The sequence below is a fragment of the Chrysemys picta genome, chromosome 7 (assembly GCF_011386835.1).
Source record: "Chrysemys picta bellii isolate R12L10 chromosome 7, ASM1138683v2, whole genome shotgun sequence".
In the NCBI taxonomy this organism is placed as follows: Eukaryota; Metazoa; Chordata; order Testudines; family Emydidae; genus Chrysemys; species Chrysemys picta.
In genome coordinates, this window is record NC_088797.1 from 34,721,292 (window position 1) to 34,738,633 (window position 17,342).

General features: G+C 41.6%; 1 protein-coding gene across 4 annotated transcripts in view; it reads left to right on the forward strand.

Moving 5' to 3' along the window:
• The first annotated feature begins 2,169 nt into the window (after positions 1 to 2,169).
• Positions 2,170 to 17,342, forward strand: part of FAM120A (family with sequence similarity 120 member A) — a 115,500-nt gene continuing 100,327 nt past the window's right edge. For 2 of the 4 annotated variants that reach the window (XM_024102958.3, XM_065551171.1), the window contains exons 1-2: positions 2,284 to 2,901; positions 11,552 to 11,798. In XM_024102958.3, coding sequence (XP_023958726.2) covers positions 2,428 to 2,901; positions 11,552 to 11,798 — 721 coding nt within the window. In that variant the 5' untranslated portion in view covers positions 2,284 to 2,427. Of the gene's footprint in view, positions 2,902 to 11,551; positions 11,799 to 17,342 lie in introns of all 4 variants that reach the window. The other 2 variants (XM_005307154.5, XM_024102956.3) reach the window with 2 other exon arrangements.

Genomic DNA, 17,342 nt, shown 5'->3' on the forward strand with positions numbered 1-17,342 from the left:
CAAGTGAGTCACAAGAGAATATTTATTTTAGGTGCCAATCCGAAATCTCATTAAAAATGAAATGTATCTTTACCAATAAAATATTAAGCTTGGTATAAGGCATCTGCAGTATTTGCCAGTTGCCCAGCATTGAGGAATACTGAGACACTATGTTGATATTTCAAAGATAATATGTATGCTCTGCCAGAAAATATCTAAGGCCAAATCTGGACCTCTTTAAACAATTTCACTAGCTGAAACTGGAGTGAGCAAATCATCACCATAATACTGGAAGCAGGTTAGAAGGGGACAAGAGATCTTATTCTGGCAGTTCCTATACCACTGACTGCATTTTGCCATACTTTTAAATTTATATCCAGATCAGTAACCAGTTGTGCTTGTCAGGCCTATGTGAATAGAGTTGGTTTTATATATACTTTTGTTGAACAGGCCACCAAAGACATTTTGGAAGGTTTTCTGCTAGTGTTAAATCTTTAGCTGTAGGTGAGTTGAGGTTTATTTCTTATTACTGCGTTTCTTTTAAAATAACTGCTATTATTGTATTTGTGTGGAGAGAGCAAATTTTAAATCCTTCTAATCTGTGCCAATTTTAGAAAAACAAACAGACTATGCCAGTTTTATATTGTCGGGTTTGGACATCACACAAGTCTGTTGGCACAGTGTGAAGCAAAGTATTGCTTGATGGTATTTCATATCTCAATGGACTTGTATTTTGTAGGCTGAAACCTCCTAAACCAGCAAAATCAAAGCAAGAGGGGAGGATGGTCCATCTTCTCAGAGGCATTTGTTTTTAAAGATTTGTTTTCCTTTTATCTGAGCAATGATGTTCAAAAAACTAAGCAGTTTTTATTTTACTTTAAATAAAGGTAAAAAAAATAGCACTTCTAAAAGTATAGAATACATTACCTGTTATGTTATGTCCCCTATTCTTAATGCACGAGGTAAGTGGTCTTCAACCTGTGGTCCACAGACTGCTGGGAGTTCGCAAACTAGGTCTAAGATTTCCAAAGGGGTCTGTAGCGCCACTTGAAATTTAAGGTCCGCAAATGAAAAAAGGTTGAAAACCCTGCTCCAGGTTAGCATTTATAGAGCTGTACAGCATAATGTGCGCATAGCACAAAGCAAAACCTGCTTTTTATTCAGTTAAATGCCAACGTTCTCCAAAGCAGGAGTTGGTGGGAGATCCCTAGAGGAAGAACATGACTTCCTCTCCACTTGCGCCCGGCATTATTTTTGTCTTTGCCTGAAATCGAATCGCGGGGAGCCAGGGGCCCAGCCAGCTCCCTCATACGGGCAGTTAGTGACCACTCAGCCCGGGAAGTTCACACTATTCAGCTCGCTTCTCTCATTGGCTGACCTACGTGCAGCAAACTGTCTTTCCTGCCCAGCACTTGTACAGCATGACATGTAGACTGCTGCGCAGAAACGGGAGCGGGAACAGTGCCGTGTAACTCCCACATGGAGCCCGCTCTTCTGGGCGTGTGTAAATGTGTGAGACTTCCTGCAGCGCTGGAGCCAAGCCCGAGGGGGAGGCCAGTAGGCTGGATGCCTCTCACCCAGCACCCCCCTCCCCGAGTGCGCTCCTCCCGTCCTGAACTCGCACGACCACACTTCACTGGCATGGGCCGCTGCCATCGTGCCCAGCGGGGCAGAGCTTCTGCCTGGAAGCGGCTTTGCAGCGCGCCCGGCCATTCCCCTTCTCCTGCCGCCGAGCGAGCCTCCTCCCCGCCAAGTCCTCCACACCCCCTCCCCTTTCCAGCCTCCCTCCCCCGAGCCCCTCTTCCAGCCCCCCGCCCACGTGACTCGGTTCGTCTGCCGCCCCCCCAACTTCCAAGCCCCTCCGCGTAGTAGCCCCCGCCCGCTCGTGCGTAGGGCGCATGCTTGGGTTATGCAACAGCCCTGCCCGGCCGCCCAGGCCCCGCCGCCCGAGTGCCGCAGCCGCAGGCCAGGGGTGCCGTATAGGTGGAAGAAGCCGGGTCGGTGGGGCACGCTCGCGGCCCGGCCCCCCGGGTGCTGCCCCTGAGGCTACTGTGTGCGCGGCGCGCCGGGCCCGTGAGTGGCAGCGGGGGCCGCCGCCAAGTCCCGCCTGTTCCGCTCTCCCTGCTGCAGGCGGCGGCGGCGGCGGGCTGGCTTCCTGCGCGCTGTGCCGCTCCCCCTCCCCCCGGCAGTAGGAGCCGCAGCGGCAGCAGCCCGGGTCCCTGATCCATGGCTCTGTGAGAGCAGCACATGGCGGCCGCAGCTGCCATGAGCCCCCAACTAATCCACACAACTCCCCCCTGAACGGCCACCTCCAGCAGCAGCGCCCCCACCGGCTCCACCGCTCCCACCCCGCCCGCAACTCCAGCCACAGCCCATCGCCCGGCCAGCACCCAGACCCCGCCGCCGGGCCTGCGCTCGCCCGCCGCCACCGCCCGCCCGGTCCTCGCCATGGGAGTGCAGGGATTCCAGGACTACATCGAGAAGCACTGCCCCAGCGCCGTGGTGCCCGTGGAGCTGCAGAAGCTGGCCCGGGGCAGCCTCGTGGGTGGGGGCCGCCAGCGGCCCCCTCAGACCCCGTTGCGCCTCCTCATCGACGCCGACAACTGCCTGCACCGGCTCTACGGCGGCTTCTACACGGACTGGGTGAGCGGCGGGCAGTGGAACCACATGCTGGGCTACCTGGCGGCTCTGGCCAAGGCCTGCTTCAACGGCAACATCGAGCTCTTCGTCTTCTTCAACGGGGCCCTGGAGAAGGCCCGGCTCCACGAGTGGGTGAAGCGCCAGGGCAATGAGCGCCAGACCGCGCAGCAGATCGTCAGCCACGTCCAGAACAAGGGCACCCCGCCGCCCAAAGTCTGGTTCCTGCCGCCCGTCTGCATGGCGCACTGCATCCGCCTGGCCCTCATCCGCTTCCACATCAAGGTGAGCAGCGGGGCCCAGTGGCCTGCCCCCGCCCGCCGCACTTCTCGGCCTCCCCTACCATGGCACCAGCGCCCCCCCTCGCTGTGCCCCTCGCTTCCCCATCTCCACCATGGCACTAGCGCTCCCTCTCGCTGCCCCTCCATCTCCACCATGGCACCAGGGCCCCCTCTCGCTGCGCCCCTTGGCCCCCCCATCTCCACCATGGCACCAGCGCCCCTTGGTCCCCCATCTCCACCATGGCACCAGCGCCCCCTCTCGCTGCGCCCATTGCTTCCCCATCTCCACCATGGCACCAGCGCCCCCTCTCGCTGCGCCCCTTGCTTCCCCATCTCCACCATGGCACCAGCGCCCCCTCTCGCTGCGCCCCTTGGCCCCCCATCTCCACCATGGCACCAGCGCCCCCTCTCGCTGCGCCCCTTGGCCCCCCATCTCCACCATGGCACCAGCGCCCCCTCTCGCTGCGCCTTTTGGCCCGCCATCTCCACCATGGCACCAGCGCCCCCTCTCGCTACGCCCCTTGCCTCCCCATCTCCACCATGGCACCAGCGCCCCCATCTCCACCATGGCACCAGCGCCCCCATCTCGCTGCGCCCTTTGGCCCCCCATCTCCACTATGGCACTAGCGCCCCCATCACATGGCACCAGCGCCCCCTCTCGCTGCGCCTCTTGGCCTCCCCCATCATGGCACCAGCGCCCCCTCTTGCCGCTTTCTTCAGTCCCTCTGGCCAATTCCCGGCGCTACGGCCTGGGGAGGCTTGGGAGGGGTAGGGCTCTAAGATGGCAGCAGGATTGCCCTCCCGGTAATGTCCGTACCGAGTTCAGCGAGGGGAGGGGGAATCGTGTATTCCCATATCCGCAAAATGTCGTCAAAACCTGGCGGGGAGAGGAGGTTCGTCGAGCTCCCTGGGAGCGGCCTCCACTGGCCAGCGGCAGCTGCACAACTGAACGCGGCCAAAGTTTATGCTGCTACCGCTGCCTTCTCCGCGGACCCCCTTAGGCTGGAGCAAAACTAACTAGCCTCGCTGCTGCCTGGGAGCTGCAGGGTGCCCTTAGCAGGCAGAGGAGAGAGTGTAGTGGGCACCCTGGTGTCCTTAATCTCCGCTGGGATTTTCTATTTATACATACCTGTCAGCCTGTGGAAGCAAAATGAGGGTGATTTACAGCCTCCGGGGCGAGCCCTTCGCTAGCCGAACTGCCCAAATGGGCTACAGAGAGGAAAATCACAGTTTCAGCATGCCTTCAAAATGGGGTATAGGAACAACTTAATGGTTTCAAAAACAGGACTAGCTATGTTGCTCTCCCTGGCTTTCCTTTTACTTGTTCTTCGCTTCTTTCAGTGCATTTTATATTATTTGTCCTTCTTTCCATCTTTCTTTATTTTATTTTATTTTTACTGTGGGGTATCCTTATTTCCCCTTTCTGTTGTAGTTTCTATCCCTTCATTTGTAGATTCTCTTCTTCACTCTTTCACTACTCCCCTTCATGTCGTCTTGGGGTAGAAACCATCAAATGTGGCTGATGGATGGTGTTTTGTAGGGTGACCTGAATTTGCAGGTATCATCCTCCAAATGCTGATTAGCTGACAGTCTTGTTTATATATAAAGTTGGGTAGTTTCTTTTGCTTTAAAACTGGGTGCAGTATTCTGTGCTAGATCCTCTGCCTCTATGTTCTTTTGGGGGTCATTGTTCCATTCATTTATCTGACTTGTAAAATGTCCCTTGCTGCCCTGAGTTCCCTCTTTTTAGAAACATACTTAGGTAATTTGCTCCACAGATAACAATATACTCTACATTTTTGCACCTTCAAGTGCAGTATTACATATTTTTGGCCAAGAGTTTAAATAGGCCGTATAAAAAAACAGTTACTAAAAAGTCAGCAAAGTTGTATTGTACTTGATAGGCCAGCAACAAGTTCTACCATGAGGCAAGATGTTAATTTGCATTTAAACTGAAGTTTTGCCTAAATGAAGTGTGTTATCAGAGGCTAAAATGTAGATGTTCAGAATCTATGGTAAAAAGCTAAAAACAACTTGTAAAATATAAAGAGGCCCAGAATACTTCCATAAAGGGGTTTCAAGTAGTTTAAACTAATTAATCCATTATTCTAAAATAATTAATTAACACAAAGTAGTGTCATAACCTATTTTTCTTGTAAACTAGAACTGCTTAACATATAGTTATGCAGCTGTAGTTTAAACTGTTTTTATTTCAGACAAGTATAAATTTGTTGATAGTTTTGACTGCAGGAGGGAATGTCTTTGAGGCTTTATTATAATCTAACTCTAGCATCCAAGAGAAAGGTTGTAAAACATTTTATATACTTTTTATCCAGCTTTCCAGATTTGTAGTAATCTTGCAGTAATATATATATATTTTAAATTATGACACATATTTAATGGATATTATTTACCACAAAAATAAAATTTTGTAACTAAAACCTGGAATGAAAATTCCAGGAATTATTTGTTTAAATGTCCACTAAGGAGAAAAGAGCAGAAGAAGTTGGAACACATACTGACTAGTTGCCAACTTTGTCTATTACTTCGGTAGCATAGTAAATATTATGTGACCTTCAGAGTTGTGCCACTGATCAGTAATTGGAGCTTAACATTATTCGGCTTTTGTACTGTCCGTTTTGGCAGATTACACCACAGCTGTAACTGGGCCAAAGGATAACTTTGAGCTCAGGACAAGTTTCTGTAAAGATCGCTGTCTTGAAAGTGTATTGAAGAAGTGATTTTTTTGGTTAAGTTTTTCAGTGTTCAGCAAAAGGGAGAAACAACAAAATAACTTATTTTCTGGAATTTTGTGAGGTTCAGTGAGACCTTAGATTCACAGAGGAAAACGTACCATTTTATTTTCCATCTGGGATTTAAGGTTGAAAGGCCCAGCGTTAAAAATCATCCTGCATTTTAGAGGCAGTTACAGCTCAGCCTAAGCTGATGGTGGAAGTCCCACCCCTTGATCCCATTGTAACTGGTAAGAAATTTTATAACTCTGTGGGTTAATCTATCTAGTATAGTGATTGGTTAACAGGAATGACAGACGTACAGTGTGTTACTATTATTGACAGGTTAGTGTGAATGATTGTACTGTTCCTGTATGTATTTAGATTTAATTTTTTTTGTGTGTGTGTGTGAGAGCTTGCGGCTAACAGGAGAAGTGAGATTTCGCCTTCCTGTGTTAATCAGATGTGGCATATACCTAGAATAAACTAGAAATCCCTCAGGGTAGAAACTCTCTCTTTCACAATAGTCTGTTATGTACTGCAAAACACTGAGGCCTGACATTTATTTAAAGTTAAAGTCCTTATTTAGTCACTGGTTACTTTTGTCATGATGGCAGCTATTCTTTTTCCCATGCAGTACCTGGCCATCATGAAATAGTTTGATTAGTTATGATTTCTCTTAAAACTTGAAGGATTAGTCCAAGTCTGGTTATGTAATGTGATTATATTAGTCTGTTTTTGTAGCTTGAAAAAATATTTTAATGCTTTCTAAATAAAAGGGCATTAAAGATCACCTGGTGGAATATCAAGTCTGATGTGAAATTATTGTTATAGTATAATATGTCCTGTTGTCTTTCCATGAAATAGATATTAAGATTTTTTTTTTTAACTCAATTTCTGGAACCCCTGCATGATGCTTTTGCTACTGTTTAAATGGATACTGTGATCTGATGTCAGGGTGTATAACGTGCAAATTCTGGGTTCTGAAGAATATTTTTTGCCTCTTAGCTCCAGAGACCTGAGGATTTCCCAGCAGTAAAATAAAGGTTTTTTCCTAACTTTTTTTATAGATGAAATGGATTGTTTTGGCATTGATAGCTGATTAACATGCAGCAAATTAGTAATAAGTTTTAACTAGCTGTTAGTAGCTGACTATATCTACACTAGCACTTTTGTTGGTCAGCGGTGTGAAAAAACACACCCCTGACTGACATAAGTTTCACAGACAAGCGCTGGTGTGGACAGCATTATGTTGGCAGGAGATGCTCTTCTGCCAACATAGCTACTGCTTGTTGTTGGGGATGGTTTAATTATGTTGATGGGAGAGCACTCTCCTGTCAGCATAGAGCGGCTACACAGGAGACTTTACAGCGGTGCTGCTATAAGATCTCTAATGTAGACATAGCCATAGTCACTTAAGCAATATGTAAACTGGATTTGTGTGTTGTTTCTATTCTTCTGAGTACATTTAATGTATTTAAAGTTGCTGAATTTGACAGCTTTGTGGCTGTTCACAAAAAAGAGGAGCTGCAGCATGAGTTTTTCTGTAGTTCCCTGCCAGCATGCCTACAACTTGACCTGAAGGAACCAACTTTAGCGGGGAGAGAACAGTTCATACTTATTGAATCCTTGGCCTTTTTGCTGAGATTGTGAATAAAGGATGAGTTGTGGTGGGTTTTGTGGACACATGTCTCTTGGGGAGCTGGATTTACCCCACCAAAGCACTTGGAAGTTATCAGAGAGTAATCCTTTTTTAGTCACTGCCAATGTTGGAGAGATTCAAATTGCTGACCTAAAGATAGAAGGCAGCTCCGTATTGCTCTATTTCTTTGAACTGGCCAGCCCTCTGTGAAATGGGGAGAATTTGTTAGTAATCCAAATAGATGATCAGTTTATACAACCAACTAGGATGCTGTGAGATAGGACTATATATAGATAATTTTAAGATTAGACCATAAACTTCCTGCTTTTTACTAATAACTTATTTTCAAGAATATATTTTTTTAAACTCAAAACTAGCTACTTTTTTGTTCTCATGCACTATTTTCTTTTACTGATCATAGTTCTGGTGTTCTATTTTATAGTTCTCAAATATACTTTTCTCTTCTTTAACCCTTATCCCAAACCCCCTCACATTCTACTTACCCCACAGTTTCTGACAACATTCTGGGTGGGCAAGAGTAAATCGAACTTGCATGTTTAATTTTTTTTTGCATGTGCATAAGGCAATAAAACCTCATTGCACAATGAAATGTCTTATTTTATTTTGGTGTTTCAAGAAGGCTTGTTTTGAGAACATTGGTAACAAGTTTTAAATATGAATTAATCTTCAGTAATCTTATTGGAAACAGTTGTGATTTAAGGCCTCTCTGCATTCTTACAAACTATCCATTAGCTCGGTTTATTGTGCTAAGAAAAAAGTAAATACTTCCCACCCAGAGCAGTTTTAAATAATTTTTAAATTACTTCAGCACAACATAAGCTAACACAGATTTCTCTGAGATATTAAATGTTCTACAGATCCTTATTTTTGTTGTGAACGTCTGTTTGTTGTCCATTGAAAGAAATGTAATTCATGAAACAGAAACTTGTTTTTATGCCAAGCACGTTTGTTAGAATTTAAATGATTAAGCAGTGCACGTACCTAGCATTGTTAGTGCTTTGGCAGAACCTCATTTTCTTTTCCGTGTGTGTCAGATAGTAAATCTTGAATTATTTTCTCTTTTCCTGGTCTGGCATCATTTACACGTGACTGAGATTTAAACTTAATTTTTTGCCTTTTTAAGCACTGAAAATTGTTTCAGGTCACATTGCTTTTCCCCCCAGATTTCTGATTTTCACCTTTGTGCTTTATTTTGGCATAACATGCATGTTCCAACTAGTTTGATTTGTACAACTTTTAAACCTCTTATCTCTAGCTTTTATACTTGTTTTGTGGCCCTTGTATCCGGTTTGGGTTTTGGTAAAGTTGAAAGTTCACTGTACCTTGACAGGCAGCCATTACAGCTCTTCTTCATATAACAGCTTAATTATTTGTGTTACTTAAACACAGTTGTTCAGTAATATGAGCCCAACATATACACGATACATATAACTTGCTAATACTTATGAAAAATTTAATAGTTAATCATAAAAATTGTGCTAGTAACCTTCCCAAGTTTAAAACATTTTATAGATCTGATTTTTGAACTCTTGCATTTTTCTTTGTGAGTGACTGGAATCATCTTTGACAACTTGATAACCTGCCACAAGGAGTTTTTCAGTCTATCTTGAACATGAAGAAAACAGCCACACATACCACACCAAATGGTGATGTAACTAATTAGATACTTATGAAAGGACTCTTAAGATGTTACCTTTACGATGGGTACTTTGCTAAGCAAGGGAATACATTGAGAAGCTTTGTGCACCGTTTACTTTAAATGCAGATTGTTGCAATCAGGATAACTTTGACATGGAGTTAAAAGATGAAGATAGAAAAAGTGAAACATAGAAGATCATAACTTTTTCTTCATCCCTTGATACTTAACAAATATACCAAACATAGTTTCCCTAAGAAACTAGGTAAAAGTTTAAGAAAATTGTATGTTTTAGCAAACTTTAAATTGGCTATATAAACAAAATACTGAGTAAGATGCTGACTGTCCAGTAACTCAAGTTTCTAAATATGAGTTAATCATGAAGTTACATGTGTAAATCTCAACTTACACTCTTGGTATCCTTACTCGAAGCTTGAAAATCAATAGAAGATCAATACAATGTGTCTGTATTACATGCATATAATATGGAATAATATTCAGAGCACAAGGGCTGCTTTGTTCAAACAACTTTTTAAATTTGCTTTTAGAACTAAAGCTTTTTTACTAAGTAATAAAGTGTTAGTTTAAACTATTCTGGTTTGACTGAAGAGTGATAGAACTATTATGATTATTTATTTTATTATATGTGTTATCATACTGCATAGGAGACCTGGTCATGGACCAGGATCCCGTTGTGCTAGGTGCTGTAGAAACACAGAACGAAAAGACTGTCCATGTCCCAAGTATCTTACAAACTAACACTTAAATTTGATTAATTTATCACTAAGTCTAAGTTTATAACTATATAAACATATGTATTGTGGTGAATTGAACTGTTGTTTTACCCTTGTGTTTGCTATTTTTCTTGGGTTTGAATAGGTATCTCAAGGCATTTTACTTTTAAATTCAGATGCTTGTTGAGGCTAGGTTGTACCAGCATGAAAGCTTTCGGCATTTTTCCAAATCACTGACTAATAGTTTGGGATGTAGGTAACAGCAGAGGACAAAGGAGTAAGTTTTCATAAACAATTTTTTTTTAAATTTGTTTGAGGCGTGATATTGCAGTTGTGGTTCCTGTAACTCGTTGGAATCATTGGAAGTTCAGTGTATGGAAGGGCAGACTGTGGAGTGTTGGATACTTATCTGACTATTTTAAAAATTCAGAGGGGTAGCCGTGTTAGTCGGAATCTGTAAAAAGTAACAGAGGGTCCTGTGGCACCTTTAAGACTAACAGAAGTATTGGGAGCATATGCTTTCGTGGGTAAGAACCTCACTTCTTCAGAGCATCTGAGGAGATATATATACACACATACAGAGAGCATAAACAGGTGGGAGTTGTCTTACCAACTCTGAGAGGCCAATTAAGTAAGAGAAAATTTTTTTTGAAGTGATAATCAAGATAGCACAGTACAGACAGTTTGATAAGAAGTGTGAGAATACTTACAAGGGGAGATAGATTCAACGTTTGTAATGGCTCAGCCATTCCCAGTCCTTATTCAATCCTGAGTTGATTGTGTCTAGTTTGCATATCAATTCCAGCTCAGCAGTCTCTCGTTGGAGTCTGTTTTTGAAGTTCTTCTGTTGTAAGATAGCCACCCGCAGGTCTGTCTCCCAAGATCTGTCCTCGCTTACAGACAACCCCCCAACCTAAAGCAAATACTCACCAGCAACCACACATCACTGAACAAAAGCACTGACCCAGGAAGCTATCCTTGTAACAAAGCCCGATGCCAGCTCTGTCCACATATCTATTCAAGTGACATCATCATAGGACCTAATCACATCAGCCATACCATCAGGGGGTCGTTCACCTGCACATCTACCAATGTGATATATGCCATCATGTGCCAGCAATGCCCCTCTGCCATGTACATTGGCCAAACCGGACAGTCTCTACGCAAAAGAATTAATGGACACAAATCTGACATCAGGAATCATAATACTCAAAAAACAGTGGGAGAACACTTTAACCTGTCTGGTCATTCAGTGTCAGACCTGCGGGTAGCTATCGAAAGCTTATGCTCTAATAAATTTGTTAGTCTCTAAGGTGCCACAAGTACTCCTGTTCTTTTTGCGGATACAGACTAACACGGCTGCTACTCTGAAACAGGACCCTCTGTTATTTTAAAAATTATTATTACACAAACCCCTTGTTGTCTGATCAGGAAGTTTACTTATTTCCAATGTCAGAAGTTGGTCTTTATTTGACTTACTTGAGCCTTCTGTAATTATGCCTCCATTGGGACCACTCTGTTCTAGTCCTTTCAGTGACTAGGAAAGTACATCCTTGAGAATCTTTTTTCCATAAGTTGGCTGATATTGACTGGTGTAGTAGTGTATGTCTGTATTTTGAAAAACTGTTAAAATGTAACATAATCCAATAATGCTGAGCTGTCTTTAAGTGATATCACTTCTGTCTGAATATCTTACAGATCTTAGTGTTTTCACAACATGCTACCTATAGCATTGTATGAAATCTCTGCTCAAAATGCATTCTTTGGATCTTTGTTTTATTTTAATCTTACTCCAAATGTTCAGGTTCTCCTTAAGCTATAGATATGGATCTCAGTGTATCATACTAAATATGAGAAAAGACTTAATGCTTTTTTCTCTTCTTTTATAGGTTGCACAGAGCATTGAGGATCACCATCAAGAAGTAATCGCTTTCTGCAGAGAAAAAGGTTTCCATGGTTTGGTTGCATATGACTCCGATTATGCATTGTGCAACATCCCTTACTATTTCAGTGCCCATGCCCTAAAACTGAGCCGTAATGGGAAAAGTCTCACAACAAGCCAATATCTGATGCATGAAGTTGCCAAGCAACTGGACCTGAATCCAAACCGCTTTCCTATTTTTGCTGCTCTGTTAGGTAGGTTAAGTAAAGATAATTTTACATATTGTGACTAGTGAAATTTACAATTTATATTTATATTAACAATAAATGATTTGTAAAAGATGTGTGTGTATAATATCTTTAACAAAGCTCTTTCCTTGTATGACCTGTTTCCCTTTCCATTGTTTTTGAGCTATTATATTCTGTCACTCCATACTCATTGCAGCTTTAGGTTCCTTGTGGCACTAACTTGTGCATGTCTGTGAATGCAATCAACTTTTGAGTCTAGAAAGGTGCTCTGTGAATAGCTACAAAGCTTGTGAAAAGAGTAATGCAAATCTCTTATGGAAATAAAGTAAGAGTTTTGCAAAAGCTCTCACGAGCCAAAGCATTTTACTTCATGAATGGGATCAAAGTTTTCAGACAGCTTTAGTCATATTAATACACAGTATTTAAGCTCTACTTGTAATAACCATGGTTTGTCTTAGTAAGTTTTCAGATAGACAGATGTACTTGTGTACTCTATCCATTCATCTAAAAATGTTGAATTGTGTAGTTATCTTGCACTTTGAGAGTACTTTTTATCTCAGATATGAGTGTTGTACAAGCATTAGTAGTGCCTCAGCTGCCTGGATCACTTCTCTGTCACTGAGGTGGGTCTGAGCAACTGTTTCACTACAGGACAATTTATGTCCAGAACTGAAAAGTATTGTATTTAATTGAAACTGCAGGGAAGTACTGGTAGGCAGTATGTAACTATCTCAGCTGGAGTTTGGCTAGAACGCTCTCCTGCCTCTGATGGTACATGCCATGAGATCTTTAATGAGCCCAACTAGTGAAGACCTCAGTTCCATGTCTCATCTGAAAGTTGTCACTTTTAGCAGCACAGTACTGCCCACACCATTCTAGCACTTTGTTCTATTACTGACTTGCCATTTACTGTATCACTAGTACCATTGCAGCACTGAGGTTTTCTACAGGAGACCTCCAAAGAATAAAACTTACGTAGACTGGTATCCTAAATTCTATATGGGCAAAAAGTAATGAATAATTGTTTCCATTATGGTATGCTGGATAGAGCACCAGACTAGGCTGAGAGACTTGGATTCTATTTTCACCTCTCCCATTGTCGTGCTGATTGACCTTGGGCAAATCGCATAACCTCTTTAGTTCTTTCTCATCTGTAAAATGAGTATAATACTTCAAGTGCTTTGAAATCTATAGATGAAAAGGGCTATGTATTGCTCCCTTGACGTGCCAGTGCTCTAGTAAACACTAACATTCATATACACATGTACTTTGTCAAGGCTAATATTTTCCCTACTAAAAAGTGAAATCCTTTACATAAGAATAGAAAGAACCATACAGCAGTGAGTGATTCAAAAAACATTTGCAGTGGGACCATGCAGGAAATAGATAATATTTCTGGTCATGTCAGTTCATGTTTTCTTTCCGTATCAAGAATAGTTATCACCACCGCTCCCCAAATTGATAAATTGTTATTAATACAAAGTACTGGTAAAACAGCTAGTGATGCTAGGAGTTTTATGTGGGTGGTGGTTGGTATTGCTGTTGCTAGAATCTGTCTAAATTGACACTTTAAATAACAAAATAGTCCTTAAAATTTGTTTTTAGCAGAGAAAACCTTGTCTTTCTGTGATTTTTAATGTTTTGAATGGCTTGTAAGCTTTTTGAAGTCCATTCCACTGAAACTTATTTATAAAACAAGACATTAGCTCTTTGAAACAAAAAAAGTTACCAGGTATTTTTGTGGCTTGCTTCATATTGGTTCAGACTGTGAATAACCATTGAGCTAACATCCTGATTTGTTTTATTGTTTTCTTAATTTTTGGAGTCTGAGTGATGTAGTTATAGAAAAGGTTCTGTATGAACTCTGGGCACTTGAACTCTAGGATTCTGCAGGTTTATCAGTACTATGCTGTTTGTATTTGAATATTATTATGAATGTTACTGAATTTAGGCACTGCAGTACTATAAATAATTAAACTTTTATAAAGGTTTATAGGAAGGGTTGTTGGTTTATTTGGGAGTAGTGTCCCTAAGGTCATCTCAGTATTTTGAGATATTACTTGTTCTTGAAAGATATTGTGTAATTCTAATCATATCTTAAATACAGTTAAAGTTGTATGTAGGTAAATGTTTAAAAGCAGCGCATCTTATGTAACCTGAATAAAACCATAGGTGGGCTGCAAGTCTTGAAAGATGTCTCAGACTTGGCTCATGTGGTCTCCAGGTGTCCTCTAAACCTCATAGATGGGGTGAAGGCATCACTTAGCGGTAAGGATGCCTAAGGGCTTGTCTACACAGAGAAAATAACCAGCACTGCTGTAGTGGTATAATGATTCTACTATGGCTATGCTAGTATAACTCCCCTGTGAGAACATTCTATTCTGGAATAATTACAATTAAGATAGTATCTTAAACAGCAATTACAATTTATTCCAGAATAAATTACTGTTATATCAGAATAAAGTCACTTATTTCAGAGTAGTGCGTCAGCATGGGAGCGTTATACCAGCATAGCCACCGTGGAATAATTATTTCACTATATAGTTATGCTAGTCAATTTCCATGTTTAGACAAGCCCTTAGTGTTTCTGTTTTTAATCTGTGTTGCTAGTTCCCTGTTAAAGTTCACCTTTTGGGCTGAAAGTTTCTATACCTGGTGCTACCCAAAGGTAAATTGTTCTTGAAACTTTGAGGGTGAGAGAGGCTCCACCATTATTGAATAAGAACAGAGCGAAGACAAATGGTGACTTTTTTTTTTTTTTTTTTAAAGAAAGACAGAATGGCTGGGGTTAAAAAGTTGAAACTTGGCAGGGAAGCGCTTTTGAGTATTGCAGCAAAGTGTTTGGATCAATTTGGGGGGCTTAAAAATCACACTTTGTGATGTGAGTGTGGGTATGATTTTTTTCAATCTTCTCCTGAAGTATTCTCTAACTAGAGAACACAGTTTGTATTGTTCAGGTTTAACTTAGCTGCTTATTGTAGGAAGGAGAGTGCCTCAGATATTGGGCAGTTAAGATGCTGTCAGGGACACCCTGTTTTGGGTAGTGTGTGCACTTAAAGACGTCTGATCCAACTCGAAAACAGTGGAAGTTTGGATCGACTTGGTAAGTATTGACTTGTATACTTGAAAACCTTGTGTGAACCTTGGTTAGCAGAAAACTAAGCACAATGTGACGTAGAGGGCTCTTATTTAGTGTACTCCTTATATGGGGCAATGTCTTTAATTGGTGTCTAACCTTTTTATTTAAAAAAAACCCCAGTAAATGTCATAAAAATGGAAAAATAATAATAAAAAATTGAGGTTACATAGTTAAGCACTCAGATCAGGAAATAGCAGCGCTAAGGTTGCTTGTGTAACCTTAATCTCTTATCCATTGTGCGTATGCAGTATAAGAAGTCTAATTACTCATTCACATGCTATTTCTCAAATGACAGGTTGTGGGGTTTTTTGTTTTTGTTTTTTGTTTTGGTTTTTTTTTTGGTAAAAGAACTTCAGATACATTTTGTAATTTGCAGTATCTTCTATGTATGATATATCAGACATAGTACTTAAGTGCAGCTGCATCTTCTACTGCATATCTTAAATTTTATTTAAAAATTCTGTACTTGAGAAATGATCATGTGCTTATATTCATTATAGCAGTTTGTCTCTGCACCTTGAAGTCTTTAAACCACGATTTGAGGACTTCAGTAGCTCAGACATAGGTTAGGGGTTTGATACAGGAGTGGGTGGATGAGATTCTATAGCCTGCGTTGTGCAGGAGGTCAGACTAGACGATCATAATGGTCCCTTCTGACCTTAAAGTCTATGATTCTAGGATCAGAGTTAACTAGATTGACCCAAGGAGACATGACGGTTGAGTATCAGGCCCAAGGGCTAGAAACATAATTATTTAAAAATGAAATCTTAGATCCCGCTGAAGTTGATGGGAATCACCCAGGAAGGCTTCCTACTTGTCCACGTTGAGTGGCTTTTTCAGCCTTGAGTTGAGGTTTACTAATCCTTATTTAAATTGGGCTCCAGTGACCGACCTAGAGGTCTGTAGCGATGAAGTAATTGCTCTATGAAAACTGTTTGATATTAGTCCTGTTGTTCTTAATGGCCACATGAGGGGACACAACATCATTTCTCTCCTTGATGGCAGTCTCAGCAGGAAGTGAAGGATTTGAATGGGCATGTTGACTAAATAGTTTGTCCATTCAGGTAAGGAGTGAGATATTCCGTTCGATTAGTTTGAAGAATTTTGAACTGCTTTTGTCTCTGCAGTTGTTGTTAAAGTTGGCAGTCCTCAAACTGTGATCCAGAGGGCATCCTCTAGTGGTGTGGAGAGGGTGACTAACAGCAAGGTACTGGTTTCCCTCAAGTCAGCTAAAATACATTACTTTCCTAATATTAATTTTCCTTGTAAACAGTTGCTGTGGTTGCCACAGCAAAATGCGATTTGTGAATGGGAAGGAAAGGCTGCGGGCTGATCTACACTGAAAAATTAGTTTGACCTAGCTGCATCTCTCAGGGCTATGAGAAATTCTGCACCATAGTTAGGTTGACCTAACACCCAATGTAGATACAGTTAGGTTGATGGAAGAATTCTTCTGTTAACCTAACTACAGCCACTCAGAGTGGTGGTAATGGAAAACCCCTTCTGTCAGTGTAAGAAGTGTCTACGTTATGGCATTACAGAGGCATAGCTGTAGTGCTGTAGCTGTGCTGCTGTGGAAACTGTAGTGTGGACGTACCCTAAGATGTTGAAGCAGTGAAAAAGTTTGAAAAATCCTGCTTTAAATATATTCACAGCACTAGAGACTAAGCCTGTAGCTTTTTACAAACTTATTAAATATGAAAAAATACTTTGTTGCTACATTTATGATAGTTAAATTTAATTGAGTCTGTTAGGATTTCTTCTCATGCTTTGTAAAATCCATTTTCAGATGCTGTCATCAGTGACTCATGTTCTTGCTTTATTAAAGTTGTTTCTTCCCATTTCTTCAATCCTTTTTTTCTGATTGCAATATACTATGCTTTGGAATATCAAAATTATTTAAATAACTTTCCACTTTGCTAAAGTGGTTTAGGTGGTAAATGACCACGTAGCTTGGTCATTAACTTGCCAGCCCTTTTCATTCCCAGGCTAACCAATTGACTTGAGGTAGTATTTACTAAATAATTAGTAGAACTGCATTGCTTAATAAACTATCTTAAAATTAGCCCATATTAAAATGAGCAAATATAATAAAAATATGGGGAGAGAATAGTTTCAGATGGTGGCATAGTTACGTTTTTGAAAGTAGGATTTTATGTTAACCTCTTGTTCACTCAGCATTGCCAGACTAAGCCAATTTGCCTGATATTTCTCATGCGTATTGTTTGCTGAGGGCAGACTTCTGTTGCAAAGGTTTTCAAAGCTAATTGGATAGGCCACTTGAAAAACACTAGAGCTTTTAAAAAGAACAGTCCTCAATATTACAAAAGTTTCCCAATGGTTTTCAGCAACCTTGTCTCAAAATGGCTTTGCCCAGTTACTTCAGATTTGTTTTTTTTCTATTGGCATCA